The following is a 27,591-nucleotide window of genomic DNA, read 5'->3' on the forward strand; positions in this document are numbered from 1 at the left end:
TCTGAACTCTGCAGGCAGGTTTCCAGCTCCTCCAGGCTGACGGCTGGAATGCTGCCATAACAGATGTTGTCTGACGAGGCCAATAATTATCTGCTGTACGGCTTTATGTCCATACCCGCTCTTCCTCCTCCCCCTTATCCCTCTCCACATCCTCCTCCACCTCCTGTGACTGCTTCACCACCTACGTTCTCTCTGCTGTGGTTCCACTGCACCTACAAACATTTATCTTTTACCTTAACTACCTACTATCACCTCTAAATAAATAAACATCTCCATCTGACAATCGTTCCTCCACCAGGAGACGACAGGTGAATTATAATCTCATTTAAAGTAGTGACAGTGTGTTTCTATATTCTGTTATCAGTCATCTCTATCTATTTAATAAAGAACATAGATATACACGTCTGATCTGATTCTGTCAGTTATTGACAATGCACCACAATAATTATTTTATTATTATTTTATTTATTCCAGTCTTCTGTTCTTCTGGGCAGGTTTGGCTGTCTTTACATTTTCATAATCTTCTGCACCCTACTTTCTGCAGTGCATGCCGTCACTCTTTCATTTTTTTCCATTCTTATGTCATCATCGCTCTGTGAAAAGCTTTCCCTCACAAGCTTGTTTGTGTAACGCACCACTGGCCTGAGTCAGCGGGTAAATTTTTCTCTAGAGACCGCTCTTTTACCTCATTATAATAATTAAGTGTTCTCTCAATGACCTGCAACAGCCATTTAGAGAAATCATTATTTATGTGTATTTTGTGTTCTCAATCAGAACACAAGCACGAGTCCAGAGAGGTCAGAAGGTCAAGTACAGGCAAGGCTGTGAGGAGGAATACGGCAAAACAATAAGACTCCTTCTCTCTGAACTGAAACTGATGGTTTAGGCCTAAAAAAAAAAACCATATTTTGGTTTGACTCCATCTATACTTTGCAGTAAATGTGCTGATTAAAGGAACACTTGGCTGAACTAATAGCCAGTTGAGTTGCAGCAGTGTCTGAGTCGTGCTGCTTTTCCAAAGAGTTAAAAATACACCTCACTGCCACAAACCGAGGATTCAGACAGTTCTTCTAACTTACGGTTGATGGAAAAATGCACGATTAATGTGTATTGACTTTTAACTAATGTTCCTGAAACATGCATTTCTGCATTAGACAGCCTAGACCCCAGCCTACAGCTGAAGCCTAACACTCAATCATTTCACAGGATACAAAAGAAGTTATGTTAAGTATCCTGCGTCTTTTTTTCAAATCACAACTGAATGAATATGTTTTTTTTTTGTGTGTATTTTAAAATGTCCACCTTGTCAGATTAAAGCCCTTACGTTTTATTTATATAGGTGATGTTGTAAACTAGTGCATGAACTATGTTTTCACACAGCGAACTTGAGTCTGTCAAACTATCCGGGCTTAGTTATGGGCTAAATTTGAGTCTTTTGCTAAATTTGGACTAAAACAGACAGAGAAACATACAAACAGCAGAGTTTCTCCACTGGCTCAGGAAGGATGAACTCCTGCTCGTACTCCAAAGCTGCCAGAATTGAACTTATTCTTATGTATTTCCATTTTTATTCCAAAAGTCACAATGAAACCTACTTACTCAGCACATATACGGTAACATAAACGTTCAATTACAAGTACAAAAAAGAAAAAAACACCAAGATTGTAGCGTTGTGGTTTTTCCTGTGACAACAGCAGCGATAGAAATAAACCTAAAGAAAACACAAGCTGGGGGTAAAATATCTGGACTCGCACACACCGGCTGGCTGCCGGAGGAGCTGATGTTTGCAGCGGAGTGCACTATCCAAGTCACCATCTGACCCTGTTTTCCCCCTCATTTTGCAAATCGGTGCCCCTTATCATGCCGGAGAACTGCATTTGAACCAGAAAACACACAAATAAGAGGAGGAGAGTGAGGAGGCAAGAAGCCTAACAAAGATGTTTATAGCTATGAGGAAAAGGAAGCAAATACACAACATCAAGCTCAATATTTTTCCTTTTTCTTCCCTGATACATTCAAAATTACAATGAACCAGCCTTTTGAACAATATGATGACAGGACACAGGTTGACCCCGATCTGCCCTCTCTGCAGCCTCACCAAGTGAAACCACAATGAGCAGCTTGTAGCTAATGTGACGCGGTGTTGGTTGTAAATGAATGTGCTGGTGTTTAAGTGTCGGGCAGGTTCACGACACAAATGAATAGTTGTTCAGTGCTCATGCTAATTTAATTTCAGATGAGTTTGGAAAAGGTGCCAGTTTAAAAGTTTCAGTCAAAAAGGATTTATTTAAAAAAAAAGATCAGGCATTGATTGTTGTTTTTTATGGATTTTAAAAAGGAGTACACACCCATCAATTGGTTTTCCACCATTATCTGGAATAAGATCATGGTGTAGCTTCAGGTGGTCCTGAGATGTCTCCCGGTCAGATGAGCTATATAGTCTCTGCAGCAAGTCTCCTACAAGTTGTATGTGCATGGAAGACCTGGCCAGGAGGCATCCTGATGAGCCCGAACCACCTTAACTGGTACCTGTTGACACGAAAGAGCAGCGGCTCTACTCCATCTCTGAGGCTTAGCCCAGCCGCTAAATAGAAGATTTTCATAGGTGACATCTGAAATGTAGATCAACTGTAAAATCAAAGCTTCACTTTTCTGCTCAGCTGCTCTTTGAGCACAAAGGTCCAGGACAGTGTCAGTATTTCTGCTTTCTGTTCCAAGCTGCAAATCATAAAACACGTTTACAGCACATTTCCACAGTAACTTCATCAGTTTTTAGAAGGAACAAATATGTTGTCTGACATAAGATCAGAAACTGTTCCTGCATATATAGCAGCACTAGAACATATGGTTCCTGTCTATGTTCTAGTCCTTGAGTTGTTGCAAACTTTATATACATGAAGCAGACATAACCTTTTTGGAACCATTGTCACTGTGTGCAGTCAGTTCAAATGTTCATTACACTGTGGAACGGGATTAGTCAAGAATTAAAAATCAAGCAGCTCTACTTTTGCTTGATTTACCACTTGGAGACACTTGAAAACCCCTCATTTGTTCCCATATCCAGTTTGGCCACAGAGCAGGTGCACAGCTTGTTGAGATGGTATGTAGTGTGTTTTGGGGCACAGCTTCAGCCTGTAGCATTGTGGTGTTGTCGACAGTGAGGTATGGGAGCGGTTTCATTGTTGTGTTAGTGTGCACAGCACAGACAGTTAGGTTTTGTTGTATTGTTTTGTGTTTCTCTGTGTCCTCTCTCTGGTTCCCATGCACCCTCCCATCAGCTGACCGGTCGCTGACCTGTGCAGCCGGTGGCATTGGAGTGAACTCTGGTTCAAAGCATCGCCAAGTTCACATTGACTGAGCGTCCATCAGATAACGACTTTGGCAGAGCTACGGGGCCCTGCAGCAGACATAATTAGGCCGGGCTGTTTGTGTCCCATTAATTTTCTGCCACATAGTTTCACCCTATTCTGTGCCTGTCAGGGAGGGCGGTCAGGTGGAGGGTAGAACTGCATGGTGATCTAAACGGTGACCGTCAGTAGTGACCTCACTCTTACTTTTGTCAGTGATGACATTAAATAATTAAGTAATTGTTTTGAAGTTAAAGGTTTTTTTGATTTTTTGAACCTTTTAGTAACTGCAGTGTAAAAACAGAAGGACATGTTGGACGAAGCAGACAGAGGGATAAGAGGATCCACTGCCGAAGGTCAAGTGTCGGGTTGAGATGCTGGTCGGCAGGAGACGTAATGAAAATGTGTAGCTGGGTTTATGGAATTAAAAGCTTGCAGATCTGGGCTGTGGTTTAGGTGTTGCAGTGCGAGATGAAGGGTTCACCTCAACATCAATCTGCTGGATCTGAATACAAAATAAGAGTCTATCAGGTTTCAGTTATGCAAAGATGCTGCTCTCTAATGACCTCAGGAGCGAGGACATTGAGGCACAAGGTCTCGGTGACGGACTACAGTGACGGACTACAGTGACGGACTACAGTGACGGACTACAGTGACGGACTACAGTGACGGACTACAGTGACGGACTACAGTTATGGACTACAGTGACCGACTACAGTGACGGACTACAGTGACGGACTACAGTGACGGACTACAGTGACCGACTACAGTGACGGACTACAGTGACCGACTACAGTGACGGACTACAGTTATGGACTACAGTTATGGACTACAGTGACCGACTACAGTTATGGACTACAGTGACCGACTACAGTTATGGACTACAGTTATGGACTACAGTTATGGACTACAGTTATGGACTACAGTGACCGACTACAGTTATGGACTACAGTGACCGACTACAGTTATGGACTACAGTTATGGACTACAGTGACCGACTACAGTTATGGACTACAGTGACCGACTACAGTGACCGACTACAGTGACGGACTACAGTGACCGACTACAGTGACGGACTACAGTGACCGACTACAGTGACGGACTACAGTGACCGACTACAGTTATGGACTACAGTGACCGACTACAGTGACCGACTACAGTTATGGACTACAGTGACCGACTACAGTGACCGACTACAGTTATGGACTACAGTTATGGACTACAGTTATGGACTACAGTTATGGACTACAGTGACGGACTACAGTGACCGACTACAGTTATGGACTACAGTTATGGACTACAGTTATGGACTACAGTGACGGACTACAGTGACCGACTACAGTGACCGACTACAGTTATGGACTACAGTTATGGACTACAGTGACCGACTACAGTTATGGACTACAGTTATGGACTACAGTTATGGACTACAGTGACCGACTACAGTTATGGACTACAGTTATGGACTACAGTTATGGACTACAGTGACGGACTACAGTGACCGACTACAGTTATGGACTACAGTGACCGACTACAGTTATGGACTACAGTTATGGACTACAGTTATGGACTACAGTGACGGACTACAGTGACCGACTACAGTTATGGACTACAGTTATGGACTACAGTTATGGACTACAGTGACCGACTACAGTTATGGACTACAGTTATGGACTACAGTGACCGACTACAGTTATGGACTACAGTTATGGACTACAGTTATGGACTACAGTGACGGACTACAGTGACCGACTACAGTTATGGACTACAGTTATGGACTACAGTTATGGACTACAGTGACCGACTACAGTTATGGACTACAGTTATGGACTACAGTGACCGACTACAGTTATGGACTACAGTGACCGACTACAGTTATGGACTACAGTTATGGACTACAGTGACCGACTACAGTTATGGACTACAGTTATGGACTACAGTTATGGACTACAGTGACGGACTACAGTTATGGACTACAGTGACCGACTACAGTTATGGACTACAGTTATGGACTACAGTTATGGACTACAGTGACGGACTACAGTTATGGACTACAGTTATGGACTACAGTTATGGACTACAGTGACGGACTACAGTTATGGACTACAGTTATGGACTACAGTGACGGACTACAGTGACCGACTACAGTGACCGACTACAGTTATGGACTACAGTTATGGACTACAGTGACGGACTACAGTGACGGACTACAGTGACGGACTACAGTGACGGACTACAGTTATGGACTACAGTTATGGACTACAGTGACGGACTACAGTGACGGACTACAGTGACGGACTACAGTGACGGACCACAGTAACGTGTGGATTTTGTAGGACCAGCAGCTTTTCCTTTTGATCCTTATTCTGTCTTCATGGACGTAAGAGCAGAGTTCTACTTGAAAACAACACATGACAAACAATGAGCGATTGTTTTACCATCTTCTAATGAACTCTTTACATCAACTGTACAGTAACTACATCAGATACACTCAGTGAATGCATAAGAGGACAAATAATATACAGACTCCTTAAAGCAGAGAAAGTGCTATCTCCTTCCACAAATCCATCCGTACATAAGATTTCACAGCGCATCTATTAGGCTTCAAGACAAACACAGAATCCTAGTCCTAGAATTAGACCAATAATAATTATAACAATAGGTTAACTCTCAATATATGCTGCTCTAAACAGTTAAAGTCTTCTATGTTCTAGCAGTGTAACAAAGGTTTATGGACAGTTTCTATGTATTTACAATTACAGCAAATATCGTATGAGTTAAAACAGAAATGATACATCTGCATATTAAATACAGCTTATTCATAATGCTACTTCATTTAATACATATAAAAACATATAATAACCATGTTAAGGATATAAATCACATTCATATTAAAAATAGAATGGTTTGAATGTTTTTGACCTCGAGGGTCCCGGTTATGGGATTTGTTCAAGTGCAAGTTCCTCTGAAAAAGTGTTTTTGTGGTGGAGATTATTGTAAAACATGACAAAGATGAGACCAAACCACAGTGTTGAAATAGTTTTCTGCTGTCTATTTCTCTTTCTATCAACTGTCACATTATTTATCTTGTAGTTTCTCCAGGGAAGTTTAGAAAGGCAAGCGCAGGTTAAAGACACAAATGGAATCAAGTGAAGAGTTGAAGAACTCAGGTGAGTTTCCCACATCTTATCAACTCTCTCTGTCTGTCCTTACTGACATGTTGATGTAAAAGCATCAGAGCCAAGTGGATGCATGAATGTCACTAAACTGGATTTTTTGGAAATACTGTATCTCCTGTTCCTGTTCCTGTTTTATCTATATGGTTTATAGGTCTTCAGTTTTCTCTAAGTAAAATGTACCTGAAGTCTTTTCCAGAGGCACTTAGTGTCTGTAGGTCAAACCAGAATTCACTGATGGACTCTGTCTTGGGTTTCTGTTGTACTTAAGTTAATAGGCATTCATTATAGACAGACAGCTTAAAAAATAAATATCTGTATTTGAGTTGGTCATTTTCTTTAACCTCGTATATGAACTGTCATCGAACTGTGAACCGAACCTGTAACTGAAGTTCATTTGTAGTCCATTCAGTAAGCATTTCACTCAGGCAAGTACAAATCTGCTGTTTGAAAATAAGCAATAAAAAGGCTCCAGACGTGCTTTTTTCACTAATGTGCACAGTTCCATGATACGCAAATAACTTAAAACCTACTTACTCACCTAAAAGGTGAGTACTGTACTGAGTAATGTACCTGTGCTCAACAGAAAGTGGATTCTTACATTTGGACCATTGAGAAGATGAAGTGCTTCAAACTAGCAATGTAAACCCCATATACATGTCCAGGGAACCGGCAGAGGGTCTGAACTGCACCATCAGGACTGGCAATGTGGCTGTGCCTCGTTTCTTGTGAAGGCAGTCTGAAGGTTAAATTGCCTCTTGAGTGTTTTTGAACGTCTGTCAGTTTGTACATCAGCCTACAGCGAGTGGTTGTAGCTAAAACGCACATGCAGCCCATTTACCGGGTGCACGATTGGAACTGTCTGCATCTTGGGAAAGTTCTCTGTGGCCAAAGTCCATTTGCAAGTTCCGATCAGCTCCACAGCTAGAGTCTTCAGGATGATTTGTGCCAGTTCTTTCCCTATACAACTCCTCACACCACCACCGAAAGGTACGTAACTGAACCGAGACGCCCGGCTCTCATCCCGGTCTGGACCAAAGCGGTCTGGGTCAAACAGCTCTGGACTCTGGAAGACTGCTGCAGTCTCGTGCGTGTCGCGGATGCTGTACATTACACTCCAGCCTTTGGGAATCTGGTAGCCCTGTGGAATGAGAATGGAAATCAGTGAAGATTAGTGAACACATAAGTTGATTTAAAATCCCAATTATTTCTGCAGAGCTCATGTTTCCAAGCACGCCTAAGGAAATTTTCAGAACTGCAATCATTTCTTAACCTGTGAGGTTTATATCCTGGAACAGAGGTGAGTAAATTGCGTCATGTTCACCACAGTGGTATTCTGGCAATTCCTCTACAGTCTCTTTAAACTCCAATTATCCTTTCACAATAAATGCTGAGGGCAAGGAAAGGCTGTTGAAGTAAAAGGAATGGAGGACAGGGCAGGGCAACCCACTAAAGTGCAACCAGGTACGGAACATGTTAAATGGACATGAATAAAATTCAACTGCAGATTTAAGTTAAGATTTCAATAATCTAATTTGATCTTACTAAAATCTCTTCATTTATGATTATCAGGCAGGCAGCTCTCCACCAGGAGGAGCTGTGCAGGTATTAACTGAATTTACTCCCTGTAACTCCACATGAACGTAATACTAGCAGCAACACCAGCCACCAGCAGGGAATGGATGTTAAAGCTTCAGGGTTTTTTCTGCTCGTCTCCTCTCAAACCGCTGACTGGTTGAATTTGGTAAAGGGGGACTCGTATTTTCCAATATGTGTTCTGACAATGAGAACAGTTAGAACTCTGTGAATCTGGCTGGTTGTCCTGAACAACAACAGCCTTGTTGCCACTGCTAGTTGAGAAGACGCTCTTTGTTCCTGTTCCCTGATAGTTTCCTGTCTGTGTTGGTATTACAGATGGTGATTGGGTTTGTTATAGCTCATCCCAAGAAAAAGAAAATCCTCCCAAACCAAGAGCTTATATAAAAGGAATATTTCTGTTTGTCAGTTCAACTTACATCTAATTCAAACGTCTGCAGGACTGTCCGGTAACCACCAGAGACCGGCGGCAAGAAGCGGAGCACCTCCTTGACGATGCAGTCAACATATCTGAGCTGACTCAGCTTGTCTAGACTCAGGCATGGTATATGAGACTGGGACTGTGGAAAACCATCGTCATCAATGTGATTCTGACACCCTCCGTTCAACAGGCAGGTCGTCTCTGTGACAACAGCAGTCTCCTCTTTTTCCATGCTGATACCAGATTGACTGTGACTATTATGAGAATTGTAGCCAAGCTCCTCTGTCTCCAGTTCGATTCTGGCCCTCTGCACCACTGCTGGGTGGCGAAGAAGCTGCAGGACCAGCGATGTGGCGGCGCTGGCTGTAGTAGAGTGAGCAGCAAAGATCAGCTCTACTGCTGTTTCCTGCAAAAAGAGAAGCAGATGGAGGGGGTGAGATGGTGCATCATTGATCTACTGCATCAGGTCAGTATTTTAAGGTCTGATTTCATCGTAGCTTTTAGACGTCTCTGCATTTCCAACATTAAGTCTGAGTCATAGCTTCTGTTTCACTGTGGTACCTTGAACTCCTGGATGCTCAACTGCTGGCCTTGTTCCTTGGCACTGGACAAAATGTAATCAAAGGCATCATAATATTCCCCCTCCACCTGCTGCCGCTCCATCTTCTCCTCAATGATTTTCTCCATGTTGGCATGCAAGATTTCCCTGGCTTTTATTCCCTGGACAGAGAAAGGTCATTTAATGAGAATTCAGTATGACCATAAAATGAATCTTCTCTGTTGAGTTCATTCTAAACTTGACTTGACATCTTGAATTGTCTTTATTATAATTTCTTACCTTGCGAAGGCCACTGAGCGGAGCATCTATGGGAAGTGAGAACAGGTTGTTCATCAGCTGCTCAAAGATTTGAGCCAGGTAAACGATGCGCTCCTCCTCCATCTGCAGACCCAGGAGGACCTTGACTGCGATGCGGAATGTCAGCGACCTGGCGGCACTGTAAACGTCAATGGCGCCCGGCTCCGAGCACCACTTGGCGATTTCAGACTTGATGACGTCCTGCAGCCGGGGAAGGTAGGACTCCAGAGCCCCCCGGCTAAACACTTTAGCCAGGATCTTGAAAGGGTTAAGGAAACAAAGAGAGTGGAGTCATAAAAAGTTATTACCTGCCACACAGTAGTCAACACCTCTCAGTAAATACTCACTAAAGAGGAGGATAGGGTGGGGTGGCTTAGGACTGGATAGTTAAAGACAGGATATACTGTACGTGAGGTAACCTTAATGACATCACAGCAAACGTTAGGATTCTGTGTGCTCACAGTATAACATCCTAGTTGCTTGATTTATCCAAAAAAGCTCTAAATTCAGAATGATGTTACTAGTGAACAACAAATAACAGGAGTATCTATGATTGGAAAAGAAAAAAGCATCTTGAAAGTTGTAATTGACTTGAAAAAAAGTCTTAAATCTTTTTTTTGTTTTCTAAAACGTTGGACGGACGTTTGTTTTTCACTCTCATCCAGTCAGTCAGACAGTCACCTAACACATTAGCCAGACCTCCATCCAAATGCATTCGTGAAGATATTAGTAATATCTAGGAGCTGGTTTGTTAAGATAAAAACTGGAGGAGCTGATAAAATTCAGTCTAGTACCATTAAACTAATGTAGAAGAGGAACAGTCAAAGCTCAAATCATGAAAACGATGTAGAAAAGTGATGTAGCAGTGTGATCGTTTGTCTTGAGCAGAAATATTTAATAACTGTAAATGTTGTTGACCTTTGACCTACAACAACTGAACGTCAGCATTAGCAGTGTGCATCTACTGCATTAACCCCTTCTTACTTTTCTCTTCCTCTTGTGTATGTCTCCAATGGAGTTGACCAGGGTGTTGGGTCCCAGGATAATGCGGGTGCTCTGGGGCCACTGGGTACAAACCAAGCTGTGTTCGCCCAGCAGGATCTTACGGATGTTCTCGGCGCCCGTCACCCGGATGACAGGTTTCCCAAGAAGGTGGGTCTTAAACACATTGCCATGACGCTCTCTGCGTGAGATGTGGAAGTTGGAGCCCTGGAGAGTCAAGATGGAATTTAATAAGTGCGCGTTTGAGACATTTTAGCAACAACACAAAACTCAAGGACAAACATTTAAAAATGTAAATTTAATTTCTACAATGTCTTTCTTTCTCTTTTCTTTGGTGCTGTTGCTTGTTTGCTGGTTTCACAAGATATTTAAAGAGAATAGAGTCAGTTCATCCATCCATCCATTCATTCATTCTTTACTTTCATTCCTTGTCTGCCTGTGCTCCACTAACTAATCCTACCACACCCACCTGCCCTGAAGTTACTCCAGCTCCTTCAGTCACCTGATTCCCTGCACTCACCTGCTCACCTGTTCTACATTCTCTCATTAGTCACCGATTCACTTCTGCTCCTACTCTATCGGACTGTCTCTCAAATCCGAATCCGCGGCAGCCTTTGTTCGGCCTTTTCCCTGTTTGTCTGTAGCTGCCGGATGTGTGGTGACTCCTGGTCCTCTAGTGTAATTAGTCTTTTTATTTTGCCCTTCTGTTTGAGCAGTAGCCTACATATCAGTCAGCAGTAACGACTGACCGACGCACGGTGTGGAGCGCGTGAATTACAAGGAGAGAAAGATGGAGAGATGCCAATGCATTCCTCGTTACTGGAGAGACAGACAGACAGACAGAGTGAGAGGAAGGAGGTGGAAGAATTGAACAGAAAACGTCTGTTTTTGCTCCACAGGACTGAATTCTGCACCGAGCATCAAGTCCGCACATGTCGCATTAACAGAGCTTTTTAAAGCTTCCCGCTCACTTCCAAAGACACAATCAGTTATTTGATTAGTAAAACGTCCTGTAACCTCTGGTGTTTATCTGCTTTATGTTTGCAAACCATGCACTACGAAAAAGAAATGGATGAGAAAAAAAATGCATGAATGAGGAAATCCACACATACGTAGACACGCAAACGCGCAGACGGGTTACCTATATTTTGGAACGCTTGTAAAAAGATCTACAGCAGCTCCGGCGTGCCGTTCCTTCCTCTCTTACCTGAAACAGCCAGTGCAAAGTCTCTCCGACCAGCGGCCAGCCCATGGAGCCGTTCGGCAGCGGCAGGTTGCTTCCTTTGTCCCGCGTCAAGCTCCAGCGAAGACTCCACAGCTGCCGGGTCAGCACCAGGAGCAGGAGCGCAGACAGCACCGAGGTCAGAGCTGTCGCCAGAGCTGACAGTACCCCAAACTGTGCCAACGGGATCATTTCCTCTGAGGTGGTCCACTGCTCAGCATCCACTTGTGTCTGTGCGTAAAAAGGCGCTTCTGTCCGGTGACGGTGCGTAAAACTTGTCCTCCGTCTTTTTTCTTCTTTCCACAGTGAAATCTACCAAAAGAGAAAAGATAAAGTAACTCAGCATGAGAACATCGTCGTCATCTGCAGTAGTAAGAGAAAAAAGAGTGAAGTGGATTGAAACTGCGGGTCAGTAGCTGAGAGCCGTTATAAGCTGCTCTTTCAGATAAGATCCTGATTATTTAGATATTTGCAGTCATTAAGAAATGATCACGTCTCATATGATTCTCATTCTTCCTCTTATTCCTGTGCCCCAAGTTAGAAATGATCATATAATCACATATTCACAACTTTAAAATATAAAGTATAGACTTCAACAGTGTCTCCAGAGGAAATAAAATACACATCAGGCGGATTGATGGCGCGTGCACAGACTCCTGATGAACAATCAGAAAAGTTCCCGTGTGCGGAGAAGAAACTGAGATGAGGAGAAGCTGTGAACTATTTCAAATAGTTTTACAGGTTTACATGCGCCGGCTTGTCTGTTGGGTTGTGCTCCTTTTTATAGGTACAGTTCAGGGGGCTCATCCACCCCTCTGGAGCTCTGGGGTTTATGCAGGAACGTCAATAAATCCGCTAAAAACTGATCAATAAGATGGAATTAATCATTTGAATCTAGAGCGGACTATCCGCTGTGGTCAGGTAAACTACAGGTGAGAGTGAGGAAGCGGACAGGATGAGCGCCAAAAGTTGAATAAATGATCCACTAAACATTTTCCCAGCATGATATTATAACATGTAGTCTCTCTATTTAAAGAAGCTGAACAGTCTTACCTCGGACCAGCCTCCGCTCCGCGGTGAGAGATCAGTTTAGTTATAAGTTTTTCTTTCTTTCCTCCTCTGCGCAAACCGGTGACTATTACTCCACAGAGAGCGGGCTGCGGGGGGTTTTATAGAAAGGGCTGCGCGGCATGATCCACCTTCAGAGGGTGACGTTGGTCTGAATATGTTAAAGAGGCTCGTTCATTCACGCCGCTGACCGGAGAGAGAATTTAAAAAAGAGGGTTTGGAGATCAGAGTAGAGGCGCAGCGCTCAGAGAGAGACTGAGAACAGGAGAGCGAGCGTGCGTGAGGGAGAGAGAGAGGATCAGATCACAGCCGATAGAGGAAACCTGCAGGTAGCCAATCAGCTGGGGGCCATTCAGAGTTTGCTGCAGGTTTGAGAGCGAGTTCACTGTTTCATGCTGAAGCTGAGCTGATCTGCAGCCTGGGTTAAAGTTTAGGAGGTGGAGGGTTCAGGATGGTTCTGGCATTAAAGAGCTTCTTATTAATTTAAATACAGTAAATATGGTGTGAATTTATTACTCCAGCTGGAAAACGTGGATATCCATACTATGACATGATTTTTATCCACTGTGGCCTCCAGAGAAAAGAGGAAATTCGATTTGAGCTTTTAAATAAGTCTCATTCGGATGAGACATTAAATCTTTTGGTAAAGAGGGAAATTACTCTAAGAGTCTGTGCGTAAAAACGGTGTTAGATCTGTTTAGGAGACTGTGGTCACCCCGCGGGCTCCTATGTAAATCCATCAAACTATTTATGAGAAAAATCTGTTTAATTGATTTAAATTGTCTGACCAATAAAAATATTGTCCGTGTACATGTGTGGCTACAGTGAAGTGAGGTGAGGTGAAGATGAACGGACGCGTAATTCCCCAAATACCTGAACGTTGTTATTGTGAATGTTGAATCGTGCGTTTAGTTGATTTGTGGAACTATTTATTCTGTTTGTCAGATTAATTTCACAAACAAAATTAACACCCTGGGTCTGACACTTTGGGGTTTTCTGGTTAATTAAAGCAGAGATTTGGATTTGTAAATTCGCAGTGCTCGGTGCGACGCGCACACATTTCCAGCTGTTATCAGTGTGTTTTCTCAGTGAGGAACGTTTACATTTCACCGCTGCTGATTGCAGAGTGTGTGGGTTGGTTTGTGTCTGTGGGCGGTTTTGTCTAAACTGGCGCACAGAGGTGAATGAGCTCCGACCGAGCAGCCTGACGCAAACACGGTCGCACTGTTGGTTTTCACACCTTCGGTTAACAGGATGATTTCTGTGTGAACCGACAGTCATTAGAAATCAAAACACGCAACCTCTAAAATCTTTTTCATCTGTGCTTCTGTCATTTACCAAATTAAGAGATCCCATTTGGCCGCAGTCATTCTACATGAACTCTGCAGCTGTGAAGAACTAAGATGCAGAAAAGAACCCGAACAACGCCTGAAAGCACCGCAGAGTTTAATAATGCGCACTGACAGGCGCCTGTAATTACTGGGAACATGTAATATGTTTTAAAAGGAGATCAAATTCTGTTTCTTTTCTTTTTCTTTGTATCTTGATGATAAAAAATTCCATAATGTTCACTGAGCTGTAAATCTCCAGGTGATGTTTAGTAGCTGTGAGCTGTGGGGGAATCCCCGAACACACGAACCCCACCTCCAGATGAAATGAGTGGAAAAACTCATATCAGCTGTTTGAAACTAAATAACTCTCTATTATTATTATTATTATTATTAATATTATTATTATACAGATTATACTTATTTCTCAACCTATCAGGTTCATATTTGTTCGTTTTGTCTTCGTAATTTAATGAATTAACTTTTTTTTAGACATTAATTAAACTTCCCGCTTTTCTCTATAGAAACCAGAATATACGTAAATAAGAATTCAATTCAAATTGATTGTCTTCCTGATTTATTTGGGCCAAATAATAGTGATGGGGGGAAAAAACTCTTCTAATGTGATTTTTAAAAAGCTTCCAGACTAATTTCAGTTTAAACAGTTATTTTTAATATTACCTCCTATAACTCTCCACCATTTTACCCATCAGTGGATGTTAGTAAATGTTTATTAGGAGTGATTAAAAAATATAAAATTAACTTTTAATTCAATTAATACATTTAATGAATTTGAACTACTACAGTTATCATAATATTTAATTTACTACCATCATGTATCCAGGTCAGTTGGATTAGAATCCGTTCACTGTTCTGACTTTTCTTATATTTTTAATGAGAGTAAACGAGCAGCTCTGGTTTACTTTTCCCTCCTCTCCACCTTCACATGTCTTTTTCTTCTTCGATCTCTCTTTTACCATTTTCTTTTCGTCTATCTTTCCCTGATCCCTCAGTCCCGTGGCCTGTTTTCAGTTTCTTCCCTCCTCCATCCTCTCCTCCTCGTCCCTCCCTCCTTCTCCTTCCTTTTGTGATAAAGTTCAGTTCATACTCCTGCCTGTCAGCTCCCATCACAGTCTGCTCATTAATAAGAGCAGCGTGACATCAGGAACGAGGTGACATTCAGTCTTTCAATTTTCTCATTTTCTTTGTTAAATCTTAAAGTTCAACCTGAAAAAGAATTCGTAGAGATTTAAAAGCTTCTGCAGTTTTAGGCCACAACAGCCTCTACTGCTAAAACACTGAAAACCACTGGAATCATTGCTGGAAATGTTGGTGTAGTCATCGTAGTCCTGCAGTTAAATACATTTACAGAAAGTAGGATATGAGCTGTAAGAAAGCAGCGTTTCTTTAAAACACACTCCAGACACACACGCACACCTGCTAAGATGCATTTCCTGTCCCTTTGTCCCACGACACCATGCGGCTCTGCTCCGGACACTTAAAGGGCCATTCGACTAATCCTAATCCTGAGCTTTTAAAAGCTTCTGTAATGGAGATCTTCCTCCCGTGGCGCCCCGGGATGCTTCATCCACAGCAGTTTATTCTCCACATCACATCTCTGGTTTCATCCTCAGACACTGTGGAGACTCACCCAAAATAAATCAGATTGTTTACTTCAAAACAGAAACATCTGGAAGCAGAAATGATGCTGTGAGCGAAAGGCTGAGCTGCAGATTGTGATACAACAGCAGCAGGACGTTAGTTTTCCTTCAAACTGGGTGTAAATAGTTCAGTTCATTCAATATCATCTGCTCCGGTGGACGTCTGTCGCGTGCACGTTGTTTTCACTGAATAATAGTACGAGCACTAATAAAGACACCACGCTTAGTCCACAGAGGGGCCGACCCAGGGGGGGCACAGGTCTCTTAAAATGTAATTAGCCACTCTTGGTGCACACTCTGCAAGAGGAGGTAGAGCCTTTAGAAGGAGGACACACCAAAATGTCATATTGAAACAGACAGTGCTGTAAAAAGGTCGTTTATAAGTTCAGTAAATAACCAGTACAAACCGGAACACTAACACAGCTAGCAGCTAGTCATGCCTCAACCACTTTAACCATTTCTGCAAATGTGGTTGGAGGTCCTGTCTCAGAAAGGGTCCCAGTGGTGTTCTGACTAGACTACCTGGACGCTCTCGCATCGGTATTCTCCAGTCGACTCTCATTAATTTTAACAAGGAGGCAGACAGACGGAGGGAGAATACCACAGCAGAGACCGACGGAGACAAGTAGGAGCACGCTGGACATGCACACAAAGAAGCAGACACATGCACATTTAGACTCACAGACACGAAGAGCACATTTGCAAACAACTGTATTTGTTGTTGAATTTGGTTCGGAGTCACTTTTTGCCTGAACTGTTCCAGACAGACTCGTGTTTGACCTGGAAGTCAGGGTGGAGGGATTATTATTCCAGATGAAATCAGACAAACTCGCTCCAGAACTTCCTAAAAACGGTATTGTCTGAACCAATGAGATGTAAACGGTACCCAACAGTTCCTCTTTATCCTTGTTTATCTACTGTCTGCACCATGTGACCTCTGACCTTTGATCTCCCCACTCCTGACTGCTCCCAGGCTGCTATTAGCGTCCAGGTCTTTAGCAGTGCCTCTTGTAAAAGGTTATGTCAGATCCTGAACAATCTCATTTGATTCCTCGAACTCGTGTGAATCCTCCAGACGAGCTGAGCAGACGATTCAGGTGTGCGGGGACGTCGAGCACCTTATCGTGCTGCAGATCAGCCTGAGAGAGTAGAAAGTGCTGTAATGTAAACACTGGCTGAACTGTGGCGGCCGTCAGCCCGAGGCAGAGCTGCACTAACGATCTGAAGGCTTCACTTTGATCTGAGTCCTGCTCAAAACGACTGTGTGTACATGTGTCAGAGGAGGAGAAAGAGACACTGACGAGGTTTGTGTGAGCACAGATGTGGACGTGTGTCGAGATTGAAGTTTCGTAACGTACTGAACTATTGAAGGAATGTTCTTTGCATGTGTATAATTAGCACAGCTACGTTCCTCACCGGGTCACGGGTGTCTCCTCAGGTTTGATGCAGACAGAATCTGACAGGTGCTAAAATCTGCTCCAGCTTCACCTCCAGCTACCTGAGGATAAAACACAGTCACCTTTATATCGTCCTGGTGACTCGTTATTAGCCACCGATACAACACGTGGAGACGTCCACAGTAACGTGTTGAAATGTGCCACATCAAGATGAGCCTAAAACTAATTCTGATCATTATCATCCATTAATTAGGAGCTGAACAATCAACACTGAGAGAGGAGCAGCCTGCTGGTGCAGTGAGACAGATGAGGAGGTTTAACAAACCCTGAGTGTAACTCTGGACTTAGGTTCACTTAGGTTAGGTGAATTTCATAAAGCGAGTTACTGTAGAGCGAGTTTCTCTAAACTCTCAGTGAACAAACTGAGTTTTCACTAAACTCTGCTTCCTGAACCTGCACAGCTGGACTCCAGCTGCTCCTCTCCCAACAATGATTGTTCACCGTTGGCCTTACACAAGCTCAATGTGTTTCAGGGGTGACATCGTCCAGTCCTGCAGATGAAGCTGAATCAAAAACGGGTTTAATAAAGAATGTAATCTAACGTGGTTTTTGTCTACTAAAGGTAACTTCAGTTTAGGGAACATATTCCTTCATCTTAAAATTAAATCTTAACAACTCACACACTGTACACGGAGCTTGTAAATCAACTATTATCTACAGGTTAACTACTGTATGTTACAGTATATCAGCAGCGTAGCAGACATTTGTAATGTTTAGTGTATTTGTGCCAAAAATAACGACGGCTCCTAATTAAGAGTGAAAGCAGAAACCGATGAAGTCATCGACGTGTTGTTTTTTCTCTGTCACCTCACGTCTCCTTCACCACAAACGTGCAGGATACAGTAGGTTACTGTAAGGTTCAATAATATGATCATTACATCAAAATAAATAAGCATGGTTTCCAAACAGCTGGATACAGGTATATGGAGACTGAGGTTTACCAAACGGAGCAGTTTGTGAGGATGCATAATAGAAAACTGATTCATGCTGTGGGACTGAAGCCTTCAGATGAATCAGTCGAGATCCAGAGTTGTTCATCATCAATGGACAAAGCTCCACATTTCTAAAGAGTTTTGGTCCAAGAGCTGCGCGTGCAGCCTGATGAACACTGACTTCCTGTCCTGTTAAAAAGCTGCCAGTCAGAGGAGCAGCTGTCAATTTACAACGGAAGCTGTGGTCTGATATTTTACACCGTCTTTCCTGGAAACCCAACACTCCAACGAGCAGCAGGAGGCAGGAGAGCGAAAGTTTTCACTCGTACCCTGGAGACGAGAGAAGATGAATGAGGGAGAGCAAAAACAAAAAGTGCAGGGCAGGGGTGATAACGAGGTAACGTGGGTCTAAACGAACGCGTTTCGTTTTTGATTTGATCATCTGTCGTCGCCTCTTTACCAATCAACTGAGGGAAATGATGAAATGATGTGTGTGTGTGAGTCAGAGAATAGAAACTAGAGAGGAGGATCCACACGAGCACAGATGAAGATGTAGTCAAAGAAAGACGCGCGCTGGAGGAGGTGGAGGAATAAAAACGTCCACACTGGACATGAGACACGTGTTGTGAACGTGAACGGCTTCAACTGATCGTCTCAGACTCGGTTTTTAATCCACGACAGTTAAATCGTGAAGATCAATTCAGATGTTGGTACGTTTTCTTTTTGTTCTCACATTTACTGACACACTCCGTCTTCCACCCCCACACTTTACCTCCCCTCTGTCTCCCCTTCTCCTCCCCCTCCTCGTCCCTTTGATTCTCTCCTCCTTTCTCCTTGTCCCAGTCACTACCTGTCATCAGTCGACCCCTCCAAGCAAAGAGGGGGTGGTGTGTGTGTGTCCTTGGATTTACTTATTTTGTGGGGACATAAATCTGTTGACACGGTCACATTTTGACTTCCTATTAGGGACCAAAGGAAGTCCCCATAACCTGAGCAAGCTAAAAGTCAGGGTCACAGTCTTAGATAAGTACTGGTGAAGGTTCAGGATGAGTTGTCAAGAAATTAATGGAAGTCAATGTAAAATACACAGTTGTGGTCACAAGTCTCACATCACAGTAGAAACACTAGAATGAAAAGGTTTAAATGTACATGTTGAGTGTGTTTTCTTCATAAAGGTCTTTCCACCTCTGCATGTTCACCACGGTATAACTGACGTAATGTTCATCACCCACCCACCACTCCTTTGTGTTTGGGTCATCATCTTGCTGCATGATGAAGGACCTCCTCTTGGCAGACAAAATGTTTCTGTAGCCATCAAACTAACTTTATTATTAGAAGAAGTCATGCAGCCCAAGTCATGACATGACCTCCACTGTGTTGCACAGATGAACAGATCCTTTCATTCTCCAAACTTTCCATCACTTCGGTAAATGTTCATCTTGGTAAATGTTCATCTTTGTCTCATCAGTCTATAAAAGTTGCCTGGTCTTCCTATTCTTCTTGCTAATGAGTGGTTTGCATCTTGCCGTCTCGAGGTTGTTGCTGATGTTTTAGGATCTTTCTTTACAGCTCTCACAATGTTTCTGTTTACAGCTGCTGTTGTCTGTTGTTCTACGTCTGTTATTTAATACGCTGGATTGGAATAATTGAATTGCTGCTTCTTTCTCAATAATTGTCCATAGTAAAGTGTTTTTTTTTTACCAGTGTGCATCAAGTGATCAGTGCAAAGTTGCACTAACACAGTTTGGCCACTGGCCCAGCGCTGATGGAGGATGACAATAAAACAAATACTTCAAATAATGAAGGTCTTCTTCTTCTTCTTCTTCTTCTTCTTCTTCTTCTTCTTCTTCTTGCTCCTGTCCAAAGTTACCATCTTGTTTTGTTGTTCACTTGTGTGAAACTGTTGGTTGAAATTCAAACGAGTTCAAATCACAGGTGAAGTAGAAAAGTAGAAAAAGACTAAACTGATCAACATTAACGTTGTGATAAATAGATGTGAGATGATGGAACAATAAATCTAAGAGGGAAGGTGAGGAAGGTGAGGCGCACTGAGTTTGACCCCGGGAGCAGCCCTGGGGTGAGGGGCAACACCAGGACTACCGGTGGTCCACTTCCTTATCTTTCAGGCGAAGCGCCCCGCCGCGCCGGCAAGCCGGGGTATCAGGTTCGAGCTGGGGCGAAGGGTCGTGACCTCTGCCAGGAACAAGAACTACTGTTCTGCTCCACTCAAGCTTTTAAAAGAGACGCCTGTTTTCAGAGAGGAGAGGAGGCAGCGAGGCAAACGTATCACACGCAGGGAAAGTAGTAATAACGGAAACATTCAAACCATAAGAATCCTGAACGGTACAGAAGATGTTTTTCCAAAATAACAGAAATAACAGATTTAATTCACAGGTGTAAAATCATTCTGCTGGATTTCCTAACACAAACTTTAAGTTAAAATCCTGAACACTCGCTGTGTCACTGAGCCTGTGCTGTGGCCTCGGGGCTGACATACCTGACAGAGGGAAATGACCACTCCACTGATTACCTGTGTGTGTGTGTGTGTGTGTGTAGATGGTAGTTTTCTTTGTTTACTCTGATGAGGGAATAAACAAAGGAGGGAGGAAGTGTCCTTTATGTGAGGGAAGAGTGTCCATCTAGTCCTGCAGTCACACACACACACACACACACACACACACACAGTGAGACCACCTGTTACATAAACGTGGTAGAAGAGTAGTGTCCTCAGGGTATGATTACAAACACACACACACTCAGGTTGTTGCAATGACTGTGTCAACACCGAGTTGGATCAACCAAGGTGTGTGTGTGTGAAGTTTACGAGCTGAGATGACGTTCACAGTGAACCACAGAGTAAGTATGTTTCCCTGCGGCTTTGGTTTAGGTGGGACTATGATTGTGTGTGTGTGTGTGTTCCAAAAAAGAAACACAGTCGTGTTAAAAGTGACACATCCTTTTTTAAAGAGGACAAACTTTGAGCTTGGTTACAACTATGACAACAATGTTTAGAGGCTAAAAGACAAAACTACAAATATTAAAAACGCATTTGTCTTCGATGAAGATCTCGATGAAGACGACTTACAAATCAAAGAGTTTCAAACCCAGCAGCCAGCTATGGTGTTTGTCCACAGTGTGCTGAACAACATTAAACTGCATGAAGCTGTAAACGGAAAAGACTTTGTTCATGTACCTGAGAACAACTTCTCACTCTCATTCAGAACCAGAGGTAGCACACTCGGTCTGTCCACTGGTACAGAGATGTTCAGATATATGATGGATGTTTATTTGATGTATTAAGTCATCGAACGTTAGTTTAGCAGTTAGGCTCATTCTGTGATTATCTAGTAACAAGACAACATGTTCAACGGGACTAAAATGTACTATACACTGAGAACTGTACACACTAAGTGATGCCATCAGGCCTACAGTGTATGTAGGTGTTGGTCCTGACAACTCAGGACAGGACTTCAGATAATGTTAGAACTCTGATTAACGTCATTTAGACACGATCATTTAATCTTCTCTAATAAGAATCATCCTTTACAAAGACAGTTTTGTTGTAGTTCACCTCGGTTATTGTACTTGTTGCTCTGTTTCTGGTTTCTGTTGATAACTGATCATCAAACCGATGGTGTGACCTGATGTTGGGTCATTGTTTCACTTCCTATGACCTGTAACTACTGCAGTTCTCAGTGTGGACACAGGCACAGTTCCATTCTTCTGTAGTTCCTCTTTCTGTCTTTCCCCCTCTGTCTGTCTGTCTTTCTCTCTCAGCAGCATGTCCTCCTCCCTCTTCTCCCTAATCCATTTATCATTTACAGTAGGAAGCAACCTGCCACCAGTGAGTTATCTGCACTCCTCCCCCGACAGGCACACACCCACACATGTTCCCCCATCCCGTCTCAAACTGCAGCTCCACAGTCTCCGTTGGAATCTCAAGTAGTTTAGTTTTTTATTATTTCTTCATTATGTTCGATTGGCGTGTCCTCTTCTGTGGTTATGTTCAGAATTTACATACATTACATTTGTTATATTATTCAAATTGAAACTATGATCACATTAAAACAAATGGATGAGCAGATCAGAAGCATCTATAAAGACATTTTACAGCCACAGTATAACCAACACAGGCTTGTGCAGGACGTCTGCAGGCACTTACAGTTCCACTGGGTTATTTTTATCCTAGTAATTATGTTTTTTCTGCACATGCTTCAACCTCTTTCAAAGGAACTAACAATACACATCTGAACACACCCAAAACACACTGAGCCGTGACGCTGAAGTTCTGCACTGATGAGTCTTGTGAATATCTTCAAACTAACCCATCAGTGGGAAGTTTGTGAATTAACATCTGAAGTCTCCACACAGAGATATGATAATAATAATAATAATAATGACTCATGCACACACACGCAGCAAACCTGACACACAGACACACACTACCTGTTCATTCCTTGCCATTGTCCAATTCCTGCCCCAATGACCTTTGACCTCAATCCATCAACCGAGGTGCTACCTGCCTTGCAGCTGTGAGTGTGTGTTAATTTCCTGTGCTGTAAAATTGTCTCTAACAGCCACCTTGACAATGACCAGCCCTTCTTAGCTAATTTAATTCAGCTCCAGTGATTCTCTCAGTTCTTAAGTCTTAATTGTCGCGTTTGGATAAATGTTCTTTTGTGTTAGAATCCATTTGTTTTATCCACCCCTGACACAATAAGCAGCTCTTCTCATGAGTGTCGACTGACACGTTTGCAGGAGCAGAAGCTGTCCTGCTGCTTACTTCTAAATGTTATTTGTCTCATTTACCTGTGGTTTTGTTCAGATAAACCACAGTATCCCATCCTCTCCCTCAGCTTTAAGGTTAAAGCAGAGAGCTGTAATTATACTGTCTGGCCCAGAACCACCTGTCGTTAGTGTGTGTGGGGGTGTAACAGTACACCTCTGCAGAGCAACACATTAGTCAGCTTTGCCTTTGAAACCTGCCCCTCCGCTGGTTAAACACGGTGAACTGACTTCAACTGATCACACACTGTCTACAGTTTAACTCTCCCTGTCACACACACACACACATCCTTCAGGTAGTCAAACACCTCAGCAGTGGTCGACACGTCATCCTGCATGCTTTTAACATATTTTAGAGCCACATCATCCTCTCAGTAAGAATGCCTGGGTGCTTTGCTTCTTGGTAAACTCCTGCTTTGATGCTGGAAACTGGTATTTTTTTAGTACTCACTGAAATGATCTGGTCAAAGTCTCTTTCATATTGTAAACTGCTGTAAACACCACATATACAAGTATTTTATCTCCACAGAGAAGGTTCACCAGTTGCTGGTGCTGTGATATGATGTCATACCTCGAGCTCCAGCAGGGGGCAGTAAAAAAGCAGGACCCCTTGTCAGGTGACTTGTCCGGTAGAAACAGAAGAGCAGTGCATGATTTAGCTTCTGCTAAATCGCCGCCAGCAAAAGAAGAAAAGAGGCCGAAGTTGAAACTTAATGTTTGTTCATGCATTATCAGCACTGACATAATCTGTTTAAAGAGATTCACTGTACAACAAAGTCCTCACTGCGTGTCGTTAGCACTTTGTACTTTCTTTATACCAGAGACAGGTCTTCTGTAGACGGTACCACCAGAGTAGAGTGACAGCACAGTTTGCATCAGCGTCCCCATGTAAAACTCTTGGACATATTAATACAACATCGTTCCACATCTGTGTGTTTCTGTAATGTCAGTTTTATCACCTCCCAAGTTCAGGAGGGTCGGGACCCTGCAGAAGTCTGTGCGAAGACCAAAGGTTTTATTGCAGTTCACACAGAATAAAATGAACTGGTGGATGTTTATAGCTCACAGTTAAATTAGATTTCCTTAAGATACTTGTTTGATTGGACAGAAGTAGGATGTGGGAGAGCTGGCAGGTGACCAGAATGTAGGGACACACACATGTTCACTAGTTTCAAAATGATCTTTTCAGTTCATAATTCATAATTCCAGGAATCTGTTCATCAGTCTTAAAGGCACAAACATCAAGTTGGAAACTATACAAAAAAGAAGTATATAAATATATATAAGTATAGAAAATGTTAAACAGTAGAGTAAAGTGTTTTCTGCAGGATGTTTTTTATGCTTTGCCTGAGACCAGCTCTTCTGCTCTGTGTTAGAGATCATTCCTTTTAAAGTGGATTTAATCGTCCCACAGCCTCCATCAGGAGCAGACTGATGTGTTATCAATACATTAATTGGATAGTTAGATTAACTGTATAAGTGTTGTCAGGTAGGACGAAGCACCAGCTCAGCACAGACTGACACAAACAGATGAGGCGAGCTGCAGGGAAACAGCACGAACAATGGGAGAGTAAAACACACCCCACCTAATCCTCCCATGGTAATTGTATTGGAAGCCGTGTGTGTGTGTGTGTGTGTGTGCTCTCTCCCCTGCTAGGTGAGGGAGGGTCAGCATCACTATGAAAAGAGAGGAGGAAGGAAGTTTGGCCAGCAGCATAAAAGCTGATTTAATGAGAAAGTGAAAACCTTCAGAGGACACTGACTGATGGCAGAGAGCACTGTGTGTGTGTGTGTGTGTGTGTGTGTGTGTGTGTGTGTGTGTGTGTGTGTGTGTGTGTGTGTGTGTGTGTGTGTGTGTGTGTGTGTGTGTGTGTCATTAAATTGCATATAGAAATCTCCCGAGCCGTTTTGATAAAGGAGCTTCTCTCTTTTGAGCGACAGGCGACAGCGTGATTTGAGTTGTTCGAAGTTCTAAGTGAACCTGTCTCTCGCCCACTTCAGCTGCTTTCAGACCTCTGCTCTTTTCCATGAATCCAACAGTACTGGAACATGTCAGCTTCTAAATGTGCATGTTACTTTGAACATAGCACATGTCTGAGCTAAGTGTTCCTGGGTCTAAAACTTTGGACTAAACTGAACGTACCCTTTAAAAGCCAACCCAAACTCAACATGAGTAAATTAATTTTTTATTAATTAAGAGACCTGGCCAGGACTCAAGCTCAGCCAGACCCCACCCCAGAAGCCCCAAATATAATTAGACCTGATCCTACCTTTCAGTACCTGAGTACTGAAACAAAACCATGAAAACTGTTGGTTCTAAAATATCATTAAAAAAGGAAAAACTCCAACTAAAATGAAATGTAGGTCTGACTGCACGTGTTTCAGTTTCCAACCATAGTCATTCAAGTTGATCAGACAGTAGGTGGCAGAGAAATCAAAAGGAAACTCTAACAAAGTTGGGTTAAAGTTCATTTTAAAGTCAGTATCCAAGGGAAGACGTGTTACTAATAAAGAGACTCGGAGAGAAACCTCAGCATCATGCAGATTCAGACCCAAAGATCAGAAGTAGATGATCAGATCCAAGCAGGTGCAGAAAACAGAGGCTGGATTTTCTCTCTGTCACCTTCTCACTATTCTTTTGATTTAGTCACCACCTGACTGCTGCCACCTGTGAGCTCCACCACCATCCAGCCAGTGGGCCGATCTCCAACAGGAAGACTTGACATACATACATGAAGAGCAACACCTTGACAAAGTGCCAAATAAAAGGCTGCTGAACTTTTCACCTCTCATCAGGCGAACTGACTGGTTTATCCAACTTCTCAGAGACCAGTTTGAAATGCAGTAGGAAAACAAGCATAAACACTATTCAGATGACATATTATGCAATATACAACTATGCAGAAGCCTTCCAACACTTCCCGTATACTTTGCTGCCTACGTGCAGCAAAGAGAAGCATGTTCCAGTCCTGAGGCGCTTTGAGCACCCAAGCTGATTTTTTGCTTGATGCCAACAGCCACACCACAAAACACACCACATTCAAAACATAGTTTGGATCTAGGAAGTGTGTTGTTATGTGTACAGGAAGCACAAGTTCTCCTGACTGAAATAAATGAGTTAGCTGACTCAAATCCTCCAGAGTAGTGAGGTCAAACTGGGGACAGGAGGGAAGAGTAAGGTTAGGACTGGGGGATGCACTCCTGGGACGGTAAGGTGTCTGGATAAAAGCCTCCATTAAATCAAATATTTGGGAGCAGTCTCAGTTCTGCCTCACCTCTGGCTCCACTCTGCTGTAACATGATTAAGAAGCATGTTGACGAATCATCTGTCAGACAAAGTTAAAGAGAACATTAGATACAGTGGTAAGAAGTCACACACACACACACACACACACACACACACACACAGTCAGAACGTGTGTGTAGCAGAATGAAAACGTGGCAAAGTACAGAAAGTAAATACCTGAAAATACAGAGAACAAAAGAAGATAAATGACAAATAGAAAATAAAATGAGATCGGACAGAAGTAAAAACACAAAGAGAAGAAAGGAATCAACAGAGAAAGAGACTGAAAGACAAGGAAAAGAAAGAAAGTGGCTGATCATCAGGTTCTTTACATCTACGAACCTCCAGCAACAACAACAACAGTGCTGAGCGGACATTTTTTTTGTTCAGACCGTCAGCGTGGGGTCAGCTGTCGGAGGAGACAGAGGTCAAGAGGTCTGACCAAAAGAAAACTCCTCTGTCCTCCCGAGGAACCTCCGACCTTCTGCTCCGTGGATTCTGCTGCTGTCGGACACAACACAAGTCGAGTCGTCTTTCCAGCCTGATCAGTATCGATCTCAGCCCCCTCTGAATCCACCCTCTTAAATCTGTCCCTCTGACCTACATGAACCCAAACACTCTGCTACTAAATCTATGCAAAACCTGCTGCCACCAAACATCTACCTCTTACTTATCTCTTTATTAGACTGAGGCAACAAAAGCACTTTGGTTAAATCTACAACATGCAACTTTAGCAGGTGCTAACGTGATATTCAGAGTCAGTCACTCTGCCCCAAGCAGCCCTCAGGGATCAGTCACTATCTGATAATAATAAAGAAGATGTTGTAAATTGTGCAACTGTTCTGCAAACATGACTCAGATATTCAGGCAGAATAGAAAAGTGTTGTTCACATTGATTTATCCTCGTTATGTTGCATTAAGAGTGGAGTCATGTTTAGTAGACAGTGGTGTTTAATCACAGTTATCTGTTTTGGTTTAATGCTAATTAAAGGTGAGGTAGTTGTTTTTGTACAGTTGCAAAACTTTATTTCTTCCTAGGTGAGTGGTCGACTGTGCAGGGCGTGTGACTTGTACCACAGACCACAGTCAGTGTCTTTTCAGGATAAGACACTGTAGATCCAGTGTGATCCAATGAACCTTTGTTGGTTTGAAGAATTGAAGTTAATCAGTAAATTCTTCTATTTGGGTTCAAACGGGGGAAGGTTGTTGCTGTACAAATTAAACTGCAAACTCCCACAACCTTTTCTCTGCCGTGGTGTCACCAGTGCAAACTACAAAGCGGACTCTTTCACTAAGGGTCTTCAGGGTCATGAAAATCACTCAACAGGCGGACGACTGGGTCAACTTTCTGTTCAGGTGAGTAAGAAAAACAAGCAGAGTCGCAGCTTCTTCAGCATCAGGCGCTGTTTCTTCTTTTTTTAACCCACCGTCGACTTCGCTGACATGCAGCTCCA

At 42.9% G+C, this 27,591-nt stretch overlaps 1 protein-coding gene across 1 annotated transcript; it reads right to left on the bottom strand.

Moving 5' to 3' along the window:
• Nucleotides 1-5,774: 5,774 nt before the first annotated feature.
• LOC113159403 (cytochrome P450 26B1) lies at nt 5,775-12,936 on the bottom strand. The gene is made up of 7 exons (XM_026356064.2): nt 12,674-12,936; nt 11,606-11,932; nt 10,381-10,605; nt 9,379-9,654; nt 9,102-9,260; nt 8,539-8,946; nt 5,775-7,664 (listed from the first exon to the last, which is right to left on the bottom strand). The coding sequence occupies exons 2-7, from the start codon at nt 11,810-11,812 to the stop codon at nt 7,320-7,322; spliced, it is 1,620 nt and encodes a 539-aa protein (XP_026211849.1). The 5' UTR covers nt 11,813-11,932; nt 12,674-12,936; the 3' UTR covers nt 5,775-7,319.
• Between the last annotated feature and the right edge of the window lie 14,655 nt (nt 12,937-27,591).

The sequence above is a fragment of the Anabas testudineus genome, chromosome 15 (genome assembly GCF_900324465.2).
Source record: "Anabas testudineus chromosome 15, fAnaTes1.2, whole genome shotgun sequence".
In the NCBI taxonomy this organism is placed as follows: domain Eukaryota; kingdom Metazoa; phylum Chordata; class Actinopteri; order Anabantiformes; family Anabantidae; genus Anabas; species Anabas testudineus.